We start from the raw sequence: 24,710 nt of genomic DNA on the forward strand, positions 1-24,710 counted from the left end.
GCGTGCCGCTTATGGCAAGTACCATCCCCAGCCCTAGGCTCGCTCCTTACTAATAGACGGGTTGCTGTCAGAGCCTAGCTCCTAGCGGGTTACTTTTTGCTGTCCGGTTACCCAATGGTTCGGTGTTGGTCATTTGGCAACAGTTAGAGTCTGAGAAGGACTAGATGTCATCAATGCGAGGACGCGTCTCAGGCTCAGGAGAGGTGCTATGACGATTTGAGAGCGAATCATTGGCCCCATGAGGGCCATTGTCAATCATCCTCGTCAAGTAGGTAGGACTCCATTCCCCCGGTCCCACCTTCCTGAGTATGACATATTGATCGACATCTACCCTAACAGCACGTCTGCAGCTGTACCGTTGTCAAAGCTATCATAGCTTGCATACTGGAACTTTTCTCTTTTTGTATTACTTGCCGTTCGTAATATGCAATTCTTCAGTCTGGCTTGTTTGGTATGTCGCTGGAGAAGTATATGGTTAAGTATTTCCTTTGCGTGCTCTACTATACTCTCTCAGTTTTGATCAGTACAGTCCATTAAAGTCCATAGACAATTTTGCAACACCAGGCCGCGTCAACTAACCAACCCATGGGTACCACGTGCTCAGATCCGGTAAGGGTGAAGCGATTGACGCTGCACCAGCAGGTCACATCAGCACTCCACCAAACCTCACACTGAGGATATCGGCCCCGGATACCAGTGCCACAGAATTCTTAACCCAAGGTAATATTAAAATTATGAAACTAATGGCTGTTATGATTGAGCATCCATTAGACGAGGGTGGACTTGAACACCCTTGTGGTAAAAAGTCGCCTATGTAGGCTATTGATATGAAGAAATTACGAATCAACACTGGACAACTCCTGCGTCCTGCGTTTGGTAGACCCAGAACAGCGTCTTCCGCCTTCCTCCGTGGCAGACCTGCGAATACTACAGACTGAAATATAGTAAAGGGTAACCTCAGGGCACGGGATGAAAGAGGCCACACGTATTAGACGTTTTGCAGTCTCTTTTGTAGGCTGGGCAGGTTGTATAGTGCATTATCTTGTCTCTTCACTTACTATTATGGTATATGCATCTGGAAATATCCTTGAATAAGAAACTGCGACAAGAGGATGGATATATATCCTGAAGGGTGTCACTATTTGTCTTTCGCGATAGTCTCTGGAACCATCATATAGTTGGTTTCGAGCATCTTAGGTTTACTATATACCAGCATAAAAAGTAATGTTTGAATGGCAAGTCTTGTCTATACAATTGGGGTATAGTGAAGGCCATTCAAGAAGGCGTTCCATTATTCCTTTACAGTAAATAAGTTGCTCACTTTAAGGCTAACGTAAGCAAATAAGACTAATTTTTGATGAAAACAGTCCGCCGTAGTCTATAAATGGTGTTCTTGACCAGCGAAGGTTCTACGGGCATCAATCGTTGGCCCTTAGTTTCCAGCCCTCCGGTTCTCCATCGCAATCTTTCGCACCTTGACTGGGACACCATGGAGGCAATACCAAGAAAATGTAGCTGTTAGCCAGGGGGACAAGGTTTAGTCACCAGTTCATTTCTTTTCGTTTATTGTTTAGAAAGGTATATAGTTTAGACAGGCAGGGTATCCCTTTTCCCTTCCTTGGCCTTCCCAATAGACTATCCACCGCGGGATTTCTTGCGCGGTCGAGGCCCGGTTACTTGTTCGATCTTTATGAACACCGGCCCAGTCAGAAACGGCGAGAACGTTGAAAACGCCAGACAAGAGAACGCTTCGTGGGCAGCCCGTGTTCCAAATGCCGCAACAGGAGTAGGAAAGAATGAAACGCAAAGGTCAGCAGCCTGAGGTAATAGCGAGTATCCTTGCTTCGGCTGCTTGTCTTTACTTGGAATCGGCCGCTTCAGAAGTAATTTCTGACAATCTGAGAGCTAGAGCAACGTGAAGCTGAGTCTCATAAGAGACGCAAGGTAAGACGGACAATCTATTATTCTCTGTCCATCGTCCACATGTACGCAGAAAAGGAGGACAAGAAGCCCTTGCCGGGACCGTTTAGCCACATCCACAGTGCTGAGTCTGGATGTCGCAAGTGATGCAGGGGCGTATGGCTGCTTCAGGCGAGTGATGTACCCCACTGGCCACTGGTACCGTATATCAATGTCTCAGCCATGCTATATTGAAATAGAGATGGGGTGGCGCCTCTTTGTAACACAGGCCATGCGGACATTCATGGGTGAAGAGAAACCGGATATCTGCGTCATACAGTGCTGTATGCGCAAGGGAAGCAAGCACCGAGAAAGGCAGATTTCATGTTGTGAGACTGGAGAAGCTCTCAAGATTTTATCTCGGATCATTGCGCAAGATAATGCAGATGCAGTGTCGCTTCGGGAGATACAGTAAAATATGAAAGTTAGCAGGTCCACGACTAAATGTACATCACCGTCCTGTCGAGTTCCTAGCTTTCGTTGAATAGAGAGACAGGTGAATGCACGTTTAATGAGCTGGCTGTGCCGTGGCTGGATGTCTGAGGCGAGGAGAGATCTGTTTCATATAGATAGCTCGAGGCTGTTTCGTCGCTCCGACTTCAGAGTAAGTCGCAGACGAAACCCGAAACATCCGGGCGATATACGGATGAAACTTTATGGAGTCATTGGCTGTCTCAAGCCATAGCGTCTCTGGCTGTCGTAAAAAAGGACAAAACAAAGGTGAGTGAGAGCTGGAAGTCTTGACGATTCGAGCTCGACTGAACGTGATCGCGATCTCTTCTCCAGGTCTTCTATTGGCAGGAAGCGATACCTCCAGCCAGTGATCGGTGATGTCCGATAATGTGAGAGGGAGTCTTGTTTACAGTAATCTGGCTTTTGTTCATGCCCTATCCCATCTGCTGGTCGATCACTCTGCCCTTCATCCTTCGACAAAGAGAGCACTGGCCGCCGTTACACTGCATCACACCCCGCGAAACACGTCGAATCAGACGGCCAACTCCACTGATTTGGACCATGCATGTAACTCAGCAATCTGCTGCACGGGGCCTATGACATCGAACGGGCCACTATCAGCGACCTTGGAGACGAGGAGAGACGAGGCGTGTGGGCTTGGCATCGCCCGTTAGAGTCCTTCGGTGTTTTGGAGGAAGCGGAAAAGGTGTTGGGGTGGAGGGATTGGGGGTTAGATGCAACATCGGAAATGGTGCAAGATAGACTAAGGAAGCTTGGCGAGATTGATCGACGTTCACGATCACCCTTCAGGAACAGGGCCGGGGTGGAGAGGCGTTTCTTATCATATAGATTGGGCTTGGATGTAACGTTGATGCGCGAGAGCCAGCAGCCGAAAAGGTCTGATACCGGATACTGCCGCTACCATTCATTTATTCTATATGAGTCGAGCGCATGGGTATATGCACAAAGAGGAGAGGTTGTTGCAGATTAAATAACCGCAGCAGCTGCATGAGGGCTAGTGCTTACGGGCATTTCACATCCTGGCCGGGTGGCGCCTCCTCTACCTATCCCTAAGGGTCTAAGCTTCTCGTGGCGTGAGTTGTACAAACGCGTAATCTGCATCTCTGCCAATGGCAGATGATAAGCAAGGATTAGACGACTGCTCGAAAGCAGGCCCTGGCTCTGCCTACTCGATAGGCCGTCCAGAGTGGCCGGCTGGCCGGCAGGCCGTACCAGTGGGTAAATATCAGGGTCAACCGGGGAACGCCGAGCAGCCTATGGACTCTGATAATTCGCTATCCGAGTCCCAAGGGCCATGATCTGGGGTACCGAATCTACGGCCCAATCATACCTCTTTTCTGAAACAGTCCCCTGGACCGCCAGAGATCCCTGCTTGATTGGGCATGTGGCCCGCGATCTGCAATGGCGATATCCTTAGCGCTTGCGCTGCCCCTGACCCTTATCGCTGCGCCCTATCACTGGATTCACAGCCCCAGCAGTGTTGTATGATCTTCATTCAATCCTCAGGAAAAGCCGAGTGACGCCTTGTCACTCGCCCGCTCCGATGTAACCCACCGGGGCCCGGCGGGCAGGTGGATTGAACACGCGCGCCGACCTAGCCCTGTAAAAAAAGCTATATAAGGAGTCAATTCTGCTCTGCTGTTCCCTATCCAGCACACTCGCACTCACTCTCACCTCACATCCCCTTTTAGACTCCACCTCAGAGCCGATTCGCGCAGTCACAATGAAGACCGCCATCAAAACCACCGCCCTTCTCTCTCTCCTCTCGACCGCCATGGCCGACAAGGCCATCGTTGGCGGCGACGACGCCGAGATCACCGAATACCCTTACCAGATTGCGCTCCTCTCTGACGGCTCCCTCATCTGCGGCGGCTCTATCATCTCGTCCAAGTACGTCGTGACGGCCGGCCACTGCACCGACGGCGCGTCCGCCAGCTCGCTCTCCATCCGCGCGGGCTCCACCTACCACGATAAGGGCGGCACTGTTGTCAACGTGGAGGCGATCACCATCCACCCTGAATACAACGCCAACACCGTCGACAACGACATCTCCATCCTCGAGCTGGCAGAAGAGCTCCAGTTCGGCGACGGCATCAAGGCAATCGATCTGCCTTCTTCTTCTTCGCTTCCTTCTGAGGGCACGATCGGGACCGCGACGGGCTGGGGTGCGCTGACCGAGGGCGGCAACGTCAGCCCGAACTTGCAGTATGTGGAGGTTCCCGTCGTGAGCAAGAGCCAGTGCTCGAGCGACTACTCCGGCTTCAACGAGATCACCGACTCGATGTTCTGCGCCGGCGAGGAGGAGGGCGGCAAGGATGGCTGCCAGGGCGATTCCGGCGGTCCCTTCGCTGCGGATGGTGTCCTGATTGGTATCACCTCTTGGGGCAATGGGTGTGCGCGTGCCGGATATCCCGGTGTTTACTCGAGCCCGGCTTACTTCAGGGACTTCATCCAGCAGGTTACTGGTCTGTAAGCGGTTCCGTTGAGATCCAACTCTCGCGGGGGAAGTAATGTATATAGTTGATTGTGCAGGAACCCATGAGGATGATTATAACGGAAAGGGCTATGTATATACCAGTTCCAATATATGCAAGCAAATGCAAATGAGTCTAATGATCCTACTGCCCAGTTTCAGGCGATCAGCCAATACTTCTCCAGCTCCTTCAGTTGCTGGATCCAGCTTTCCCTCTTCAGCACCCCGCCAGCCCTACCCCCCGCCCCAGCTTCGTCCCTCAGCCTCCACGTCGTCTCCATAACCTCGATCGCAGTGCGCACATACCCCCACGGCATGAGGCTCCAAAACTCCGCTAGACGATCGACGGCCCATCGTCGATAGACCGGGTTATCTGTCTCCGCGCCCGCAATGAATGTCGGCCACGTCGTCGCCACAAAGACCGGATCCGTGCTACCTACAAAGCTCAGATGGGTAATGATATTCGTCACGAGCGTTTCGGTGCTTTCACCGAGCGCGGCCGGCGAAGCGATAACGTCAACGCTGCGGCAGATATACGTTAACAGAGCGTTCTGGTGCGCCAGAGCGGTATGGATCCGGCTCAGCGTCCGCGTAGAGTCGAAGGACCGTTCGAGTGAGAAAGCCCAGGCGTGCGCGTCAAAGGACTTGGTCATCTGGAGAAGAGTGTGCGCCTGCGAGAGGATGCCGCTATAGTCTGTGTTTGGGTCATTGAGCATCGTGCTCACCGAGACGAGGTTCGATAGCTCGCAGGCTCTGAAGAGAATGTGCAGCAGGGTGGTCGGAAGGGAGATATAGCTGGTTGTTTCAGCGCGCGTAAGGGACGCGAAAATGTCGCCTGAGAGCAGAAAAGGGTCGGAAAGGGTCGTAGTCTTCATGAGGGTTGAGCCGAGGATGTACCATCTACATACAGAGGACCGTCAGTTCACGGCAGAAGCAGATGATAGGGTATGGCCGAGCTTGAGCTGGGGCGACCGAGACTTACGTTAAACAGTCCGAGGTGACAGTGTCACGTACCTGGGCTGCTGGCGAGGCGCGACGGGGTGCCAGGGTCTGGAGGTAGCTGATGAGTCGCAGTGCCCCCTGGACATGGGCCCGCCATTCATCGCCGCCGGGACTTAGGAGTTCGAAGATGATGAAGAGGTGCACGACCGCGATAGAGAGATCGACGTCGATAGTGGAAACGTCTTCGAGGGCTTGCCGAAGGAGAGCAAGGGCTCGTTGCTTGGCTGACAGCGCGTCGATCAATGCGCGGGACGACGGGTCGGTGGGATCTGAGGCGAAGGTATGCCGGTGCTGGACTGGTCGGTCTGCATCGCATGGGTCTCCGGTTCGGCGATGGAGACATGAGATATGCAGCGCGCCAGCTGCATTGATGGCATGTCGTAGGATGGGATAGTCCCGACAGAGCGGGACAAGACGGCGGAAGGGGTTCGCGTCGGTGGCATCAGCTATAGCCAGATCGCTGCAAACGCTTGTTGCAACTGAGGCCAGTTAGCTGAGGATGACCTTCTTTCTTCTCTTCTCTTCTTTTCCTTTTTTTTTCGGTATTATGGTGTCCAAGGGTAACCTACAGTGAAAGAGGTACCGTCTCGAGGACTCGTCCAGACTCTGATATAAAGGGTCCAGCAGAGGACCTGAAAGAAAGAGGCCAGGGCCAGTATAGACCAATGCGTCCTGAGAAGGCACAGTTGTCGCTTCTTTCTTCTGACCATATGGCTCTGGCAATGACCCTGAGCCTGACCCTGATCCTGACTTTGACCCCGGCACTGGAAACGTCTTCCCCATCATCTTCCCCCGACTAGCCACGCCTTGATTCCAGAGGAAGAGCTTGCCATACCCCAGACATTCCTGCCCCGTGTGGAAGCATTTCGCGCACGACGGGACAGCCCGATCGCATTTCAACCGCCTTCGCCGACAGTTATGACAAGCCTTAGAGGCGGGGGTCCCCATCGGCGGGGAAGATCAAGCCAAGAAAGTTGATCGAGATGGATGCCGGAAACAGGCTGGACCCTGCGGCCGCAGTGAGTGGGCGTTCCAGCTAGCTTACCTGCGGACAACGGACGGCTTCCGGCCCGTGATAGGCAAGGAGGTCGATCAACCGACGCCAGCCCGGCTTCTAATCTGGCCGGCCCTGGAGCAAAGATGCACGTGCGGATGAAAAGGGAATCAAAAAGGCATTGATGATTCCCATGATGAAATCATGCCCAGAACGCTTTGTCAGCAGCTGATGTGTCTTGGCTGCTGAGTTCGGTTTAGGGCTACGCTTAGTGGCTCGCTCAAATGGACATGCTCATAGTATGCCAGTGGGGCAGCCACCCATTTTTTGGTATATATACATAGCACATCATCGTCTACGCAAGCTCTCTCTTATACCTGAAAATTCGACGAGAATGCGGCATTTGGAGCCCAGAGGTATCGCATAAGGAGCGCGGTTCGCAAGTCCCCATATCCGTCGTATTACTCCAGGCTCGCGTACGCACCGCGAAGAAGATATGCATATGCAGCCATGGCCATACAGTTCGAGGTCAATAACAGGCGCGAGATTAGCCTAGAAGCTGGAGTCCAGAACGAGAAACCTGACTCGAGTGCCGGTGCCATTGGCACCGGCACCGAGTCACCACCCCCCTTCCTCCTCGACAAGGAAAGCCTAGACCGGCTCAGCCGCGAACGACCAGACGTCTTCCCCAACCGCTGGATCGAGCTGGGGTTCTGCTTCTGCTTGCTCTCATCGGAGCTCCTTGCTGTAAGTCTGGTTGAGACGCACTGGGCTTCTGCCCACAGGAGGCGGTACCGCGCATGCTAACCTCCCAAGGAATACTTCGTCAGCGGCTTCAATAACCTGCTCCCGCACATTACAGCGGCGCTGGGCATCCCGCCCGGCTCGCAGACATGGCCGGCGAGTGTCTTTTCCCTCGTGACGGGCGCGTGCCTGCTCCCGATCGCCCGGATAGCAGATATTTACGGCCCGCGTCTTGTCTTCAATGCCGGCCTCATCTGGTACATCGTCTGGTCGTTCATCGCGGGCTGGAGCGTTAATTATAAGATGCTCGTCGTGTGCCGTGCGCTGCAGGGACTGGGTCCGGCTGCATTCTTGCCGGCCGGTATCATGTTGATAGGGAGCATCTACCGACCCGGCCCGCGCAAGAACCTGGTGTTCAGCCTGTACGGGGCGTTTTCGCCCGTGGGATTCTATGGCGGGATTTGCGTCAGCGGGTTGGCGGGCCATTATCTGAGCTGGAAATGGTACTTTTATATAGGCTGTCTGATAGTGCTCGTCGTCCTGGTCGTCTCCCTGGTAAGTATGCCGCTTATTCGGCTGCCGCGGCATGCATCAGACCTCAAGATGGATTGGTGGGGGTGCTGCACCATCGTGCCCGGTCTGATCCTGCTGGTCTTTGCGGTTACCGATGGATCGCATGCGCCGGATGGTTGGAGGACCCCGTACGTTCTCGTGACGTTTCTTGTCGGCATAGCGCTGCTGGCCGCGGCGTTTTACATCGAGGGCTGGGTGGCGTCGGAACCACTGCTCCCGTTTGATGTCTTTAAGGTCAAGTCGATGAGCCCGCTCTTGGTTGCACTGTCATTCTCGTACGGTGTCTTCGGGATCTACCTGTTCTACGCCAGTTTCTAGTAAGTCAATCCTGATCGCTCCGCGATGGCAGCTAATAGGACCAGCATTCAAGACATCCTCGGCCATGACTCTTTGATTTCCGCCGCCTGGTTCGCCCCCATGGCCGCCGGGGGCGTCATCCTCGCCACGGTTGGCGGTTTCACCCTGCACCACCTGCCCGGAAAACTTCTTCTCCTGATCTCTGGCGCCGGCTACCTCGTTTCGATGCTGCTGTTTGCTATCATCCCGGACAATCCCAACTACTGGGCATACGTGTTCCCGGCCATGGTGGCCGCAACCGTTGGCGTGGATATCGGGTACAGTGTCTCGAACATCTTCATTACGACCAACTTGCCTCAAAACCGGCAGGGCGTAGCGGGCGCCATCATCAACACCATCGTATTCGCCGGGATCAGCTTCTTCCTAGGCTTGGCGGATCTGGTCGTCGCGCAGACGAAGGATCTAGGAGCGGAGGGGAGCTACAAAGCAGCGTTTTGGTTTGGAGTCGCTTGCTCGGGTGTTGCGATCTTGCTGCTGGTGTTCATTCGCATCGGAAAGGCGCAGAGTGACTTGACGGTTGAGGAGAGAATCCAGTTGGCCGAGTCGTTGGCTGTGGGTGATGTTACGCCGGAGCAATTGGCTGCGGCCGGGCATTCGAGCTGAACCGTCCATCTACCTTCACGCACTGAACACTCCTTTCGGGCTCCTAGCACACTTGGTTGTGGTATGAGAAGTGGAGGGGGGTGGATTCACCGAATTTGGCTGCCAGAGTGCTCTTTTCTAACATTCCTGGTTAACCCACAGCCCGCTGAACGACCCTACTATCCCGCCCGGGATTCGATGAAGGTGCATTGTAGGGCAAGCAGTATCAGAAGTCGCCACAGTAGGTGTTATCCCTCTCTCAATGTCCCACTGCCTCGCATCTAGTTGCAGGTGCGACAAGTCTGATCACACTGCAAGACCCTGTCCCCTGACTACCTACGTATACAAATCTTCTGCTCCTATAGTCCATGAAATAGCGAGCAGCGAGCAGCGACCAACCATCCCGTTGACCATTGATGAGGTCACGTTTTTCGATATACATTAGATTCGGCCTAGAGAAAAGCCACGGATTCCCACAAATCACTTTTTCGTCGTAGTAGGATGCCCGCCTCGCTCCCTACTCTACCCCCGGGCACAACGAGCGTGCCCTCCGGCAACCTTGCGCTGTCGAGGTCACTAACGTAGCCCTGCTTCTCCAGCTGCTGCAAAGACTACCTTGCCGTGCCCTTTTGTATATTGCTCTTGCCTGAGTCTACTATATCCCTTCAAGTATGTACAGTTTCTCGAGCGCCTGGTCTAACCTTCTTTCTATCCAGTCCAAATGCAAGAAATTCCCACCGCAACACTTCAATCATGCACTCTCCCATCACCACGGCACAACACCGTCCCTATCCGTAAATGTCCCAGACTCCCCATCCTTCCCAGCAGTAGCCAACTGCACAATTCTCGTAGCACCAGCCTCGGCAGTCACCCCCGCATTCATATGCGCCGTCATATTCGTCGCCACAAGCCCTGGACAAACAGCATTAACCTTACCCCCCTCAGGCTCGAGGATGCGATGGTAGTTCGCAACGAGCATATTCACCGCTGCTTTGCTCGAGTCGTACGCGCGGTTATCCGCTTGATAAAATGGGACGCTCTTGTCGAATGCATATGTGATACTTCCCATCCCGCTGGACACGAAAATGATCGTTGGCGGCGTTGCCTTTGCCTTCCGAATTAGGGGCAGCAGCAAGTGCGTCAATGTTGCAGTGCCGATGACATTCGGTGTGAATGTCCTGCTGTACAGCTCCCAGGGCGAAAGGGTTTTGTCGTGGTCCAGCAGGACAGCGGCATTGTTGATCAGGATATCCAGGTAGCCATAGTCTTTCTCGATGGTATCAACGGCAGCCTTGATAGACTCTTCGGAGTCGAGGTCGAGCTGGAGAGAGGTGACTTTGTGGCCAGCGGCGCGCAGTTCAGAGGCAACTTTTTCGCCGGCTTCAATTCTGCGACAGCCGATTAGAACGTGGTAGTTGTACTGTGATGCAAGAATCTTGGCGGTGGCAAGGCCGATGCCCTGGTTTGCGCCGGTGATGAGGACGAGAGGACTGGACATGTTTGGTGCTCTTGTAAGAGTATGGTTATGTTCATCAATATGGGTCTTGGACTGGGGAGGTGCAGATGATCGCTATATAGAGTGGCTGCGTAACGCGAGTGGAAAGCTGGGGCCAGGGACCTGACAAATACGGATGTAAGCACGGCAAAAACCATAAGCCCGGATGACTGATGGCAAAAAGGCAAACCCAAGTTATAGCTAGATGGGCCGATTCACTGCTGCGCTAACCAGTCCTAGACCAATAATGCTTTCTGGCAGGGGCCCATGGATGATGGATCGGCTCCACAGAATTGTGAAGAATAATCCGTTTTGCCGAAATTTGATTTCTCCAGGAAGCGTAAAGACCTTCAAGGCCGGCCCCCACATAGCCGGTCTTAGACCATAGCCCTTGAACACAAGTCAGAGCTAGTTATGCAGGTGTAGTATAATAGACCCCTTATTTCTGAGGAAACCATGCATGGGTGCCCATGCTTTAAACCTTGAGCTTAAACGCTAAGCTTATGAAGAGCTTATCAAGACCAACAATTTAGGGCTCAAAGGAACTGTTTCGCGCACTATAAGCCAGTCCGCCTCACAGTATATACTCTGGTCAGTGATGCAACAGAGTCAAAAGTCGAGGCTTCGGTGCTGTTTTTTTAGCGAGAGGCAAGGGTAGAAGAAGCGGTTGGGGATGGCATACTTCTCTCATCCGACACCTCAGACCGAGTTTCGTGCATATTCTAGAGTCGGGAACGTCTCTTTTGCAGCTTCAGAGATGATTGTCGGAAATTCATCCGATAACTAAGGTGAGGCTTTCTGGTCTCGAGATCTAGATATGCCCCAATTGGTGACCAAGTTTGATGTTATCTGCGGATTCTGTGGGATTAGCCTGGATTATAATGCGGTTTTTGAAGAAGACACGGATAGAGAGCGGCTGACCATCCAGGCACAAATTGCCGGTATAGATCAAATGTCAAGACTGAACTTATATGCGAGAACACAGCTACCTTGGTGTTGTCGGAAAACATGGGAACCGGAAGTAGGCTGGGAGATCTACTGCCATGCTTGAATATTTGGCATAGTTGACGCTTTCAAGCATCCATTAGTTCAGAGTGCAACCGCGCAAGAAAATACCTCAGCCCTGAGAGATAAGGTGAGGAGAAACTGAAATATATGAAGTTCAAGTCATGCCTTGAAGATCTTGAAGACCGAGAACATAAGCCCTGTCGGACTAAGATGACTATATATTCCTGCTACTGCATAGTTGAGATACTAGATACTACGTATAGTATGTCACTTCAAAATCTTCAACAGCATCCGAACCGACTAGAGTGTCAAAACGAATATCAATTGCTCCATTGGGCGCCTGCCTCTGCAGACAGGTAATATTTCTCGTTGTTAATGTAGAGCGCTGCATTGGGCTGTCGGTCAGGAGCTCTTCCAATGTCGCCACATCCAGCAGCCGTTTTTCTGGAAGTATGGGCCTAGATGTTTGTTTGCTTATCAGCGCCAGTGAGGTTTTGTTTTGTCACTGAAGGTATTCAAAGCTGCCGGTTGTTAGGGTTGCTGGGGCGGTCGACAGGGAAACCCAGCTCTCGCAGAATGATAATTCCGCACGTACACTCAAACCGTGCTCCATTGGAGCCTTTCGAAGGGTATTTAGATTCAGAAGCTTTGGAATCCTGCCTTGGGCTCGTCGTTGTCCATGTAGTGAGCTGGTATTCTTTCTACGTCAAACCAGCTTTTAACTCAATAAAGTGGTATAACCGTGTCGGTGAAGCGATGGTCACCCAAATCGGGGACATAGTGCGATATGGTTTGATTAGACTCTAGTTTGAAACAGGTCTAACAAATGGACTTTCATTAACAACAAGCTCGGTTATAAAATAAAAGTTCTTCTACCCAGTGTCTGATCTGTGCTCCTCATGAGCAACTGCGGCTGCGGCGCAAACGTCCAAGGTATTAATGGCTCGGATAAGTAACTGAGCTCACTGAAAACGCAGAAAAACATTCCACCGTACGTTATATCAAGGTCCATTTGACACAAGCATTCACTCAATCAATGAATGCGGTGGTGGAGTGGCATTGAGTCTTTATCCGCTATCATTGTGGGTGGGGAGAGTTGGGCCTGATACTTCCTGACCGCTGTTGGAGATGGTATGGACGAAGATTGCTAGGAATATGGTCAGTAATGTAAGCTCCGCATCTCTTTACTTGCATCTTCTCAGGATTTTATCGTTGGCCTGAAAGCGAGAAAAGCATGAGCGCAGTGCCCTGGTTAAACACCGACGTAGTATCTAGGCTCGTCTTTAGCGCATTCTACGACGTCCTCGTCGAAACTCAACAACGGCTTCATCGGCATCTTGATGAACCAGATGGACTGTGCAATTCTTGTCAGGTTCTGGGACCGAAGAATTGGAGCCAGATCGGCTTCTGCTCCCAGCGGCAGGACTCAACAACAGTTTGCTTCAAGCGCTTCAGCCGAAACTCGGAGCAGACTTGGAGAGGGAAACGCTAGGTATTTATGATTACAGTTTCTAAAAAGAAGTTCTATATACTTCGGCCATGCCTCCAATGTTCTACGCACTGCCGGTGGCATTCTCCCACGCCTCCTTGATCGCCTTCCAATAAGCAACCGGATGCTTCCTCATATGCTCAACATGCCCGCTGCCCTCAAACACCCTACATTGTACCTCCCACCCCTTCTGCCGGGACTCGGCAATGTGAGCCTCAGTATCACTCCACAGAATGATCTGGTCCTCCTTCCCATAAAGATATAGCCGTTTGGTCTCCAAACTCGCCAGCTCCGGGTTGCCAACTACCTTCACACTCTCTGCGCCGGCGCTAGTCCGTCCCAGAATCTTCTCAATGAGGTTGAGCACGTAGAGAAAGACTGCCCAGAGACCTCTCGTGACGCAGAACGGCCAGGGAAAGAACTTGGCCGTGCCCAGCGCCATGGCCAGCGCGAACCGGCGCATATTGGCGAAGGTGAGATCTGTGCTTCCGGGCGTGGAATCAAGGACGACGAGCCTATGCGGGAATGGGCGGCCGTATCGATTTCGGTACGCGTGAAGGGCCGCAGCATAAGCTATTCCGCCCGTGTTGGACATGACCTGGATCAGGACGCCGGAGCCATCATGATCCTGCTCAGCTTCGCTCTTGCCAGTTGGTAGGAAGACCTCGTCTATTATCGGGCTCATGGCCTCCACGCGCTGCGCCATCGAGCGCCATAACGCCTTGTAGATTGGCGACAGCACAACGATCTGTTTGGCGGACGGGTAGAGGGTGCGGAAACCGTCGGCGTATTTTGTGATATTCTTGGGCTGTGCGTCGCCCCAGGCGAAGATTATGAGGGTTTTGACTGGACTGCCATTAGAGATCGATGTTGAGTCTGATGATGCTGAGATCCCGTCGCGCACGAAGATCTGGTCAGTGCGAGATGTGAAGCCTGGGAAATGGATCGTTGCACCTGCTTGGCTGGCGATCATAGTTGACGTGAAATGCTAGTTGACAGATGGGAATGGGTGATATTGAGAGGCAAGATGCCACTTAAAGCCACTTAAAGATATAACGGGCCATGGCGAGCCCAACAAATTTCTTTTGACTGTTCAACAGTTCTCGAATCCTTTCTTCCGAATGCTTACACTGGCAGGTAAGCGGCCCGTTGATGGTTTCAATGGATCCACTCTAAGATGCTGATATCGATTCCGGTCTACAATCGACTGCTGTGATTGGTTTCAGTGTCAGTGTCCAGGGGCAGTGGAGTAAATCACATGAAAAAATCAACGATTCCCTGAATTGCACCGAGGTGTTAAAGATCTGACATGAATTCTCAGGACAAGGTGGATTCCCTGAAGCTTCGACAGACGCTTCTATTTTGTGGCTACAGTTTATTGTCCAAACCATGAGGACCGGTGTGTCAATACGTACGTCGTGTTGAAGATCCTATGCACCTCCTAGAGACAAAACGTGAGATGATGAGATGCCATCATTTGAAGTCTATTTGCATAAAAAACTTGCCTCGACAGCGTTCGTAGTCTTGTACTATGACTCAATTTGACTGCCTCTTTGTCCCAGTATCGACGACTCGGGTCCGTGTCAAATGCGGATGGCGAGAGTATATGAGCTCACATGAAGTGTGCGGCTGCCTGAAGGATGCCCTGCGCTGCTCCGAGCTTGAAGTCACATCCAGAAAGAGATAATGTCTGTAGATAGCGTGCTCGAAGCCGGCATTCAGGCTAAATGCCGCTCTCGACGGCTGAGGTGTCTCTAAACGTCGCATTAAGGTCCCGTCCACCGTGAGAACAGAGGAATGTCCTTGATATGCCACGTCTCAATGACAGGAGGATGGCTCTCACTCGCGTTCCAGTGATTTCGGCTTTGTACAATCGGTAATGAGATAGAGAATGATCCAGAAATGGTAGGTTATGGCTGGCGTGGAGGAGGCCTGCTTGTGCTCTCGAACTTCGGTCCTAAATGCTTGCATTATCCCCAAGGTAACGACTTGGACGTATCTGTCTAGTAGTGTACCAACCTATCATCATTTTGGAATTCCTCGTATGTATATCTTCTTAATTCGTCCGGCTGACAGCCAGCTGATCAATAGCTCCGTATGGCCCTATATGATGCGGCAACGAGCCTGTTGGCACCTTTGCGGATCTCGTTCGATCGCCGTGTGATGAGGCCGGTACCTTCTGAATTCTCTTGCGAAAGGCAAGCAGTCGAGCGGCGTCGGTAGGTGGGTATCGATATGCACTGAAGGTTGGTCTGTTCGCTTGGTCATGGATCGCTGGGCCTATTTATCCTTTGGGGTACATTCGTAAAGAGTACCGGCATGTTGACTTCAGTCGAGGGCCTAACAAAGAAACTGTCTATTTTGAACAATTCAAAGCAATAACGCCCTGCCTTATCACATCAAACCTAACTCAATGTCCTTGCTCTGATGAAGATCCGACGGTCGTCTCTTCCGTCTGTGTCTTTTCCAGAATACCTTCCATGACAGGAATGTCCCAGCACTTAGCGGTATGCATAAAATACAAAATAACCAGAAACCCTTGGATATGAGTACCCCGGATGGCGCGTTTTCGTTATCAAACTTGAACAGGTCCATTCCTAAAAACGTCTGAATGTGCGATTTGTTAGACAAGAGTAAATTACGGTAGTGAGAGTGCTTCACACGTACACTAACGAAGCTCGGCGGCAGATAGAGCATTGTGAGGAATGTGATAACCCTCATTGCGGCACTGTCGTCGGCGCTGTGGCTTGCCAGCTGGAGCATTCGTTTGTCGATCTTTCCAGTCGAATTGCGATTCCCTAGATCGACCGCCGCCTCAAGCTAGCAGGGGTAGAATGGTCAGTCGATGGTGAAGTCAGAAGTCCCGACGGGTGGTGAGGAATTTACAAGATTTAATGTCCCTTGAAGCTTATGTTCCAGCGCCTCGACACTCTGCAAGTGTCCTTCCACACGTTGCAGATAGGATTCCAGCAAATCGTCCGTTTGCTCTCGATCATGGTTGGGACGGCCGGGCTGTGTGTTGACAAAGGAATTTATTTCCTTGAGCCTGGCTAGAATTTGGTGTACCACTTTCAATTTCGGCTTCAAAGGTAGCAATTTCTCTCGCTGAACTGACAGTTCGACAAGCCAACCTAGCGCCTTATAATGGTTCGTCTCATCCGTGAACTTCGACACCATCACAACGCCTGTCTGATCGGATACCAATTCTCATTAGCAACATGGATGGAAGCAGGCCGGAATGCACAAAAAGAAAAAAGAGAAAAACTAAGAAAGGAAAAAACAGAGAGCGAAGGAGACACACCTTCTCTTCAATCTTTTCTCCAATACTCTGTATACAAAGCCGCCAGTTTCCTATATATGTCGACAGAATGACGAGATGCAAAAGAGACGGATTATTGCAGAAATCCAAAGCATGTTTTGTTGCTGACTCGATCCGCTGTTGTGCCTCACTGTTTTGCATTGGATGAAGGATAATCGATAAGTTCTGGCCAGCCCTCTCCAGGGAGAATCTATTGAAGACACCTACCCATCGATCGGTGTATTTCGTCTCATCGACTCCGTAGCTCTCGACATAGGGGAGAAGGTATTGGATATCTGTGACGGGAACTTCTGTCAACCAAAATGTCCTATCGCTTCATGTACCCGAGAGACCGCACCGTATGCACCGTTGCGACGTCTATGTATAGTCATTCTCCCGTGTCCTGCGTCTGAAATCCGGGGTTTTCTTCCAAAAGAGTGGACCAAGTCCAGGAAATCAACGCCAATGTCGTATCGGTCCAGAAGGGTCTGCATAGCTGACTGCGTGATGAGAAGAGGCGTGATCGAATTCTTGCAACATATCGAGCTGTAATTTCAGGCAATTGGCATGTCAGCGTGGTCAGAGATACATCCAGCACGGTCTTAAGCGAGTCATACATGATCCGTGCCTGATGTTCAGGCCTTGTTTTGATATACTCCCTGAGCTGCTCCTCATTCCTGATTATGAAGGGTTCCGCAGGGCCCTTTGTATATGCTGAGCAGCGGTTGATGAGATTTTCTGTTCTAGTTTTGTTATATAGGACACGAAAGACTCACTGTCTATATCAATTAGAGAAACTTCAACATTTTTCGGCTCCTTAGAGAAGATAGAGCGTCCTCCATTTGAAGAGGGAACCTTTAGGGACACAAGGCTAGTGAGCTGCCGAGCCAGACTTGTCTCATCGCGACTCTCTGCCATGATCAGCGGCGGTAATTGAAGGGTGTGCGTGTATGTGCTGGCCTAGCCTGCGGGCACGACTAGTCCGCGCCGGGGGTTTTAAATACATCAAGAAGTGGCGGTACAGATGTGAGTAAGCCTTACACCAGCCTATGCTATAAAAGATTTTCATCCAGTAAATCTCAGTCTGGGCCGTGTACCAAGCTAGACAGGCTGTAGACGCTGCAGGCTGCGCAGGGCACCAAGGACTGCAACTGTCGCCTCCAGCAGATCACGCACTATGTAAATGGTGCTCAACAGCACTGGCTTCCCAGCTCCTCAATGAACCCGTTTGACCTCAATAATTTGTCTGTCATACCTATCAGTCGTCTATTGCTTTGGTTAATGCCTTGAAGAGTGTTAGCCATACATCAGGTCATCCTGTGTCTGCGTCAGCGAGGAAAGCCACAGTGATGGGTGAATCCCCACATCTGTCACCATGCGAGGCGCGAAGAACTCGAATCGATCAGCCTTATGCTGAGGAGCCTATTGTATGAGGACCTGAAGTCATAAGGCTTACTGAGGGGAACTTCACTCACATTAACCTTGATATTCTCACCGAACATTTCCTGAAGCAGCTTCTCGAGCCTTGACTTGTAAATGTACGCCGTAAGATCAGCGGGAACGATGTTCTGCGCGTAGTTGCGCTTGTCACCCATAGTTATGTTAGCACCGCTGGCACACTTCGCCCGAAGTTGGTATGCAGTGGAGCAGGAAAATGGTGGCAGTGAAGGGCGAGAACCCGCGGCGAGCAAGGCTAAAGAAATGGCATACTGGGGCTTGAGCCTCTGTCCCAGCCTGACATGGTCAGAAATATCCCTGTTTGTTTGCTGCGTCGAGCAGACCGAAGGGCTGAGGAGCTGAAACTAGTCGTAGTTCAGAAGTCATGGGATTTGCGTCGAACCCACTGGCGAGGCTGTATTTACCCTACCTTGTAATACAGTGGTTCTACTAATGTATGCTTTTTCTCGTACAGTGCCTAAACCCGTGTCTCCCTTCATCGACCATTGTTCGTTTGCTGTTGTTCCGGTGCATCCAGGTATGTCCCCCCCCGGCAGTCCCGTCTGGTTTTAGACAAATTAGCTAGTGCGGGGTAGGAAAGATACATTCTTAAGCTGCTAGTGTTGTTGGCCTTCAGAAACTGCATGATTAATCTTTTTCTGACAACGTACTCCTTACGGTGTTGTGTATAATCTCAGCCGCAGGTGTTGCTTGAACATGGAACGCGAAATGAGGTGGCTGCAATCCGGCGATGGGACGCATCAGATTGGCGAGTGAGTAATCCCTTCATGTGCACAGAAAGCTGTTCTTCAGCACAATCTGAAAACACAATCACAGTATCGACGATCCTTTCAATGGGATGTCCCTACAAGAGATTGAGAGCGACGCGAGGAGATTTCACGGCGAAGCCCCCGGACTCAAATCACTACTTGATGTCGAGGTGCTGATTAAAGGAGCGAAGCTCGCAAAGGACTCCAATGCCATAAATACCTTCTCCATATCCGATGTAGAACGAAGGGTGCTAGCAGAAGAGGAACGATCCAACCTGCGCGGGCTGAGGGAGGTGATCCAACAGTTTGGGGAGGGTATGCGTGTCACTATCATGGTGACGGCATGCGCAGCAGCTGCCTTGTAAGTCTTGCAGGTAACCGTATCTACGATTGTACTGAACCATTTGCATCCAGGGGCTGGCAACAGTCGGCAATCAACACCTCAACACGGATTTGGCCAGCCCAGTTCGGGCTGGACGGCGATAGCTGGACAGTTGCCGCAATCAATGCGATCCCATCGCTCTCTGGAAGTATCATGTACGTTCTTGTGCAATTCGCTATTTAGGCCAGGAAAGAGTTCATCAGTGTTCAGTGGAACGTGGGTTAGTGATCCGCTGCAGGGCTTCAGCCTGTCGCGGAATCACTCAGAACCTGACAACGCACGCTGTGAAGCCAATGGCATTGAACACCGAGAGGTTGGGCAGTCGAGGCTCCATCTAGGAAGGCGGTTTGCCCTCTTGCTTAGTGGGGTGGTCTCGGTAGTGTGCTGTATCTGTACGAGGACATCCGCCTAGCTAGGTGAAGCCCTAGGTGAAAAGGACGAGGCTAACGACACTTCTGAAAGGGTCCGCCCGCTGCGAAAGTTGGCAAGAACTGCTTGTTTGTCGGGTGATTCTCGGTGTCGCCGTAAAGCCGGCCCTCTTTTCTTTTCGTTTCTTTCTTTTTCTTTTTTTTTGGCCGCCAATGCTGACGGTCATTCTGGACAGTTTGGGACCAAGGCCTCAGTTGCTCCAATCTTCGCCGCGGAGGCTGCAATGGAGAAATCCCGAGGACGGATATTAATGCTATGGCAGATGTTTGATGCATTGTAAGTCTCGTCTTTCTCTCTCTCTGGGTTATGACCTCGTGCTAAGATGAGAATAGCGGCATTATGCTCGGATTCGTGGTTGCGTTGATAGCCCCTGTGAGCTGGGAGGTTCAGCTTGGACTGGCCCTGATTCCATCATTAGCCCAGATCCTTGTTGTAATGCTATGCCCTGAATCTCCCCGGCTCCTGATCCGTAACAAGCGCTATGGAGAGGCGTATAAAAGCCTGCGGCGACTTCGTAGGCTGGAGCTCCAAGCCGCGCGCGACCTCTATTTCATCCACTTCCAGCTGCGGCAGGAGGTCAAATTGTACGTGGCCGAACAGGAGATCGGCAATTCCTCCTTCCCATACCAAGATTATGTGGAAAAGATAGACAGTTTCAAGCGTATGCGGTACCTTTTCACCTTACCCCGGAACAGAAGGGCATGCCTCGTTGCCTTCCTCGTCATGACTTCCCAGCAGCTGTGCGGTGTAAGTAGACGAACTGATGAGAAAATACTGCGCTGCGGCCCCCGGCTAACCCATTGCTAGATTAACGTTCTCTCATACTATTCGTCTATTGTTTTTGGGAATGCGGCGTCCACGAACAAGATAAATCTACTCAGTTTCGGTTCGTCGCCTCTTCCCCTTTAAAAGCTGGTTGATATCTGACCACCACTTCTTTCTAGGATTTGGCGCCTCTAATTTTGTCTTCACCCTGGCGGCATTCGTTCTCATTGACTCCAAGGGGCGCAGATTTACCCTTCTGACATCCTTTTTCTTTATGACAATCACCCTGCTTGGAGCAAGCTTCTGCTTCAACATTGACCCTGAAGGTGGACGTGTCGCAGCGGTCGTGGTTACCGTCATACTCCTGTATACTGCATCATACTCGATCGGCGCCGGCCCAGTTCCATTCATGTTGAGCGCGGAAATCTTCCCTCTAGCATTTCGAGGTGAGATTTCATCTGACCCTCTTGGCTCCCCTGGTAACTGACATTGCCATCGCCACTGTATCAGAAGTCGGGATGAGTTTCAGTGTCATGGCGAATTTTCTGGGCCTTGGCTTGCTTGTCCTGTTCGTCCCTCGAATCACCCGCAGTTGGTCGCCCATTGAAAATGAACGAGTCGGTCAACGTAATGTCCTGCTCCTGTTTACGTAGGTTGGCCCTCTTACAGCTGAGAACTAGGCTGTTGGCTAACACTGACAAGAGGGCTAAACGCAACTATGCTGTTTTTGCTCTTTCTTATGGTATGGGAACCCGTCTCTGGCTCGAATTCTACGCCCCTCTAATGAAATTCTAACGCATCGCCGTCTTAGATTCCAAGCACGGAGAGGAAGACACTTGAGGACATGAACCGACTCTGTATGTTCCATTCCAAACGCTTCACAGAGCCTGACCTGACGTTTCATGCAGTTGACCAACCGACCAAGGGTCGTGTCGCCACCAATATCAGATCCATCGCCGACATTCTCAAACTGAACAAGAACGAGACTCCCGCTTCTGATGTTGCTCTTCCGCAATTTCAGACGTAACAGCCTGAAAGAGGCCCGCACAAGGTCGCTGGCAACGCAACTCCGTAGTATGGTGGTCTGTTTTCGACCCCGGCATGGAGGGGTTGAGGCGTAGTTTGAGGTCTACCAACTTAACGACGAAGACAGAAGAGGTGTATTTTACCTTTCGAGTCAGCCAACTCTCCTCGATATCTCTTTTATCACCCCGAGATCACGCTTCTTATATTTTAGCACCCTCTGTTAATCGGCTTGGGATCTAGAATCTTCATCGCCCGTTGATCCCCCTCATTTAGAGCTAAATATATTGCCGTTTTATGATCCGCTTTGGGCGATGGTGCCTCAACATTTGCACCGAGATTGATCAGCTTTTTCATGAGCTCATAATGAGCTTCCGTAGATTGCCTCCTGTTTATATGGAGCTCCAGAGGTGTTCGGTCCAACGTGCTCAATATGTTCGCGTCGAGCCTTACCCTATCCTGAGACTGATTTTTAATCAAAACGTCTATTATCTTGATATTTCTGGCTTCGGTTGCAAAGTGGAGGCACGTATACCCATCTGAACCCTGGAGGTTCCAGTCTGCTCCCTGGTTGATCAGATACTCCGCCGTATCACAATGGCCCTTCTTGCAGGCATACATCAACGGCGTATTGCTGCGCTTATCCCGCTCGTCGATTTGCGCACCCATATCATGGAGAAACTTGACCACTTTAGTATACCCATTTTCTGCAGCGTGGCAGAGGGGAGTCAAGCCTTTGTCGTACTGCCCTATGCTCGAATATCCTCGGATACTCCCGCAAAAGAAAGACTTTATCTGGACCAGCGCATCATCCTCGCGTTGGTTCTTAATCGCGAGGAATACGGGATTGGGACTGCGATCCACGGAGTTTTCGGGTTCTTGCCCTTCGTCCGTGTCCTCGTTGATTTGAATTAGTGGCACCCCTCGCGGTTCAACGTCGGCAGTTAAAGATTCATTATGTTCAGACAACGGTTGGCTGGGAACAGCGTGCGTGTGACCTGCGTTTAGAGGCGTCTGCGGTCTGGGGGACTCGATTTCAAGGGGGATCTCGGTGTTTGCGGACTCTTCGCAAGTTTCCGTGATGCGTTCGAGGTCGTGATAGAGCTTCAGTGCTTTAGGTCGCACATCTTTGTCTATAGACAGTACCGACTTCAAGAGCTTTCCACACTCTTTTGTCACCGTGCACTCCGAGGAACAAAATTGATTTAACAGTTCCTTCACGTATGGATTGACAGTGCTGCCTCGATAAAAGTAGTCATTCCCATCCTCATCACCCTTAAATCTCAGCTCGACGAACCGTTGCAATCCCTCGATTCCGTGGCGTTTTCGGCAAAGTACACGACACAGGATGCAACCCAGAGACCAGATATCGGTGTATGAGCCTCTTTTCTTTTCTTGTGGGAGGTAGGTACTCGTTCTTTCAGAGGAACTGACTTGAGGTTCCGTCTGGACCGAATTTGCACCGGATTCTGCTGTGGTTCTATTGAAGTAATGCTTGGACCTGCCAAAATCTGAGAGCATCCATGTCCCGGGGTTAACAGGATCATTAGACCGCTTTACCAGAACGTTCCTCGGCGTGAGATCCAGATGGTGGATAATATAACCGGACGCGTCTGGATTATGCAATGAGTAGAGAGCATGGGCAAGGTTTGCGACCTGCTTGAGTAGCGATTTAAGGCTGATCGTGGAGTTCATCCTGCCATTCTCTGTCAAGAAGGCTTCGAGGTTACAGTCCGCGACGTCCATCAAGATGCTGTACTCCGATTCGAGGCTGATCATGGCAAGTGGGTAGACGATGTTATCGTGCTTAAGAAGACCTTTTACCAGTAACGACATGATCACCCGTTCACAGTCAAAGTAGATCTTGTTAGTGAAGCACTTTCGAGCAACGACCTTGTCCTGCGGGAAGGAAGCGGGTTAGTCTCTGGTCGAACGGGGAAATCCTCTCTGGCCCTACTCACTCTGAGATTCGGCTCCCTGTTCCTGTCTCGAAAGTGGCCTGCGGCGATCGTCTCCCTAGTGACGGTGCCGTAGCCCCCTCTTCCAAGCTGTGAGCCTGACTCTTTGAGAAGAAAGGGCAGTCGTCCACCATTGGGGACTGGCACATACTCGCTGTGCCCGCTACTGCTCGACATGACGTTCTTCTCGCAGGCCATGATCTTCCCGGATTCAATGATTATGGGATCGAAAGCCGCAATCCAATTTTGAAAGTTCAATGCCCAGCTGACCCCCAGGCGCTGCTTCAGGTCCGATGATGGTAGCTTCATCACAGCCTCATCCGTGATTGGAGTCTCGAAATCTCGCTCCCGAAGAAAAAGTTCTGAAAATCTATGCCACTCATCCCACCGTATCACCATGAGAATCGAAAACGTCCTCAGTAAATTGTTTCTCACGTATATGGCATCTCTATCCGTGAGTTCGAGGTTGCTAAGAATCCCAGAGTGACTCTGCTCCTTCCAAACATCGTAGAGACTGTCGTATGTGATGAATGCGCGGCCAAGCCTCATTGTGTCTGTGTTTTCCATTCTTTCCAGTAATGCTTCGGCGTACTGTTCCACTAGAGATCTTGTCTCTTTGGAGTAGTTGGAGATCACCGACCCGGTCGAGGATGGCGACAGTGAGCCAGAGAGCGAGGCTCTTTGCCCCTCCCGTCCGCGGACCATGAGAAACGTGGCTAGATTTATCCTTGCCATGTGTCTATATTCTGAGCATCAGGAATTGCCGCAAGCCGCTGTCAACATATATACTGGTTGGCCTTAACTCACCAAAGTGAGGCTCTAGGACAACTTAGATTCGGCAACCCCAGTTCCGCCTGGCCTGCAGCTCGAGTTCAAAGGTGGCCGATGCGCCAACAGGAGTGCAGATGGATGACTTTGCTTCATCCATTTATCGAATACCTGCCGGAATATGAGGCTGCGGGGCGATGATACTACCGTGTAATACTTATGTATACCACTAGTCATGCAGCTTACGGCTGACCTCGTCCTGATACGAAGTTGCAAGACGGGCGAAAGCAAAAAAAAAAAAAAAAAAAAAAAAAAAAAAAAAAAAAAAAAAAAAAAGAAAAAAAAAAAAAAAAAAAAAAAAAAAAGAAGAAAAGAAAACAAGCAGGGAATGTTGTAAGGAGGGAATAGTGTTTTGAGGGGCCGAAAATATTGTCGAAAGCTTTCCCTCATGCCGTCCCAGCCATCTTCTTGCCCTTGGGCACACGAGCGAGCCAATAGATAAACACAGCGCCGACGATATTGAACAAAATATAAGCCCACATGAGACCAAAATTCCTCCAAGCCTCATCAAACGTACTAGCGACCGACAAGAGAAATGTGTCCGTTTTGTCCATGGAGCAAAACGAGCACTGGGAAGTTGCGCTCGGATCCAGGAGATAGCCGCTTTGAACCTCATCAATGTAGGCCTGCATATAATCTCCACATGTCTGGTTGTCCGGTGGAGCAAAGG

At 51.2% G+C, this 24,710-nt stretch overlaps 8 protein-coding genes across 8 annotated transcripts; 3 read left to right on the plus strand and 5 right to left on the minus strand.

Moving 5' to 3' along the window:
- Window positions 1-4,096: 4,096 nt before the first annotated feature.
- BDW70DRAFT_136262 (serine protease) lies at window positions 4,097-5,111 on the plus strand. The gene has a single exon (XM_073736831.1). It carries the CDS (start codon window positions 4,157-4,159, stop codon window positions 4,904-4,906), a length of 750 nt encoding a protein of 249 aa, XP_073596194.1. The 5' UTR covers window positions 4,097-4,156; the 3' UTR covers window positions 4,907-5,111.
- Window positions 5,065-6,856, minus strand: BDW70DRAFT_159949 (Zn(II)2Cys6 transcription factor; the record flags this gene model as incomplete). The annotated part of the gene is made up of 3 exons (XM_073740759.1): window positions 5,065-5,806; window positions 5,889-6,387; window positions 6,478-6,856. 3 exons carry the CDS (start codon window positions 6,854-6,856, stop codon window positions 5,065-5,067), a joined length of 1,620 nt encoding a protein of 539 aa, XP_073596195.1.
- A 492-nt stretch (window positions 6,857-7,348) lies between these two features.
- On the plus strand, window positions 7,349-9,179 carry BDW70DRAFT_168125 (major facilitator superfamily domain-containing protein; the record flags this gene model as incomplete). The annotated part of the gene is made up of 5 exons (XM_073742381.1): window positions 7,349-7,649; window positions 7,719-8,119; window positions 8,164-8,201; window positions 8,242-8,536; window positions 8,582-9,179. The coding sequence occupies exons 1-5, from the start codon at window positions 7,413-7,415 to the stop codon at window positions 9,177-9,179; spliced, it is 1,569 nt and encodes a 522-aa protein (XP_073596196.1). The 5' UTR covers window positions 7,349-7,412.
- Window positions 9,180-9,430: 251 nt separating this feature from the next.
- BDW70DRAFT_136265 (uncharacterized protein) lies at window positions 9,431-10,721 on the minus strand. Its single transcript, XM_073736832.1, has one exon. The coding sequence runs from the start codon at window positions 10,654-10,656 to the stop codon at window positions 9,925-9,927; it is 732 nt and encodes a 243-aa protein (XP_073596197.1). The 5' UTR covers window positions 10,657-10,721; the 3' UTR covers window positions 9,431-9,924.
- A 2,461-nt stretch (window positions 10,722-13,182) lies between these two features.
- Window positions 13,183-14,226, minus strand: BDW70DRAFT_168129 (TMEM53 family protein). Its single transcript, XM_073742382.1, has one exon. The coding sequence runs from the start codon at window positions 14,121-14,123 to the stop codon at window positions 13,215-13,217; it is 909 nt and encodes a 302-aa protein (XP_073596198.1). The 5' UTR covers window positions 14,124-14,226; the 3' UTR covers window positions 13,183-13,214.
- A 3,518-nt stretch (window positions 14,227-17,744) lies between these two features.
- On the minus strand, window positions 17,745-18,043 carry BDW70DRAFT_159953 (uncharacterized protein; the record flags this gene model as incomplete). The annotated part of the gene is made up of 2 exons (XM_073740760.1): window positions 17,745-17,870; window positions 17,924-18,043. The coding sequence occupies 2 exons, from the start codon at window positions 18,041-18,043 to the stop codon at window positions 17,745-17,747; spliced, it is 246 nt and encodes an 81-aa protein (XP_073596199.1).
- Window positions 18,044-18,614: 571 nt separating this feature from the next.
- BDW70DRAFT_168131 (major facilitator superfamily domain-containing protein) lies at window positions 18,615-21,258 on the plus strand (the record flags this gene model as incomplete). The annotated part of the gene is made up of 9 exons (XM_073742383.1): window positions 18,615-18,658; window positions 18,723-19,016; window positions 19,248-19,350; window positions 19,642-19,742; window positions 19,799-20,217; window positions 20,411-20,677; window positions 20,742-20,880; window positions 20,934-20,973; window positions 21,157-21,258. 9 exons carry the CDS (start codon window positions 18,615-18,617, stop codon window positions 21,256-21,258), a joined length of 1,509 nt encoding a protein of 502 aa, XP_073596200.1.
- Window positions 21,259-21,464: 206 nt separating this feature from the next.
- BDW70DRAFT_168132 (uncharacterized protein) lies at window positions 21,465-23,410 on the minus strand (the record flags this gene model as incomplete). The annotated part of the gene is made up of 3 exons (XM_073742384.1): window positions 21,465-22,177; window positions 22,253-23,153; window positions 23,216-23,410. The coding sequence occupies 3 exons, from the start codon at window positions 23,408-23,410 to the stop codon at window positions 21,465-21,467; spliced, it is 1,809 nt and encodes a 602-aa protein (XP_073596201.1).
- Window positions 23,411-24,710: the final 1,300 nt, after the last annotated feature.

Source organism: Aspergillus foveolatus (genome assembly GCF_047715535.1).
Source record: "Aspergillus foveolatus strain CBS 279.81 unplaced genomic scaffold BDW70scaffold_23, whole genome shotgun sequence".
Classification (NCBI taxonomy): Eukaryota; Fungi; Ascomycota; class Eurotiomycetes; order Eurotiales; family Aspergillaceae; genus Aspergillus; species Aspergillus foveolatus.

Excerpts from the sequence above, each read along its gene's own strand:
- BDW70DRAFT_168129 (XM_073742382.1), bottom strand. The coding sequence starts at position 14,123 with ATGATCGCCAGCCAAGCAGGTGCAACGATCCATTTCCCAGGCTTCACA.
- BDW70DRAFT_136265 (XM_073736832.1), bottom strand. The coding sequence starts at position 10,656 with ATGTCCAGTCCTCTCGTCCTCATCACCGGCGCAAACCAGGGCATCGGC.
- BDW70DRAFT_136262 (XM_073736831.1), top strand. The coding sequence starts at position 4,157 with ATGAAGACCGCCATCAAAACCACCGCCCTTCTCTCTCTCCTCTCGACC.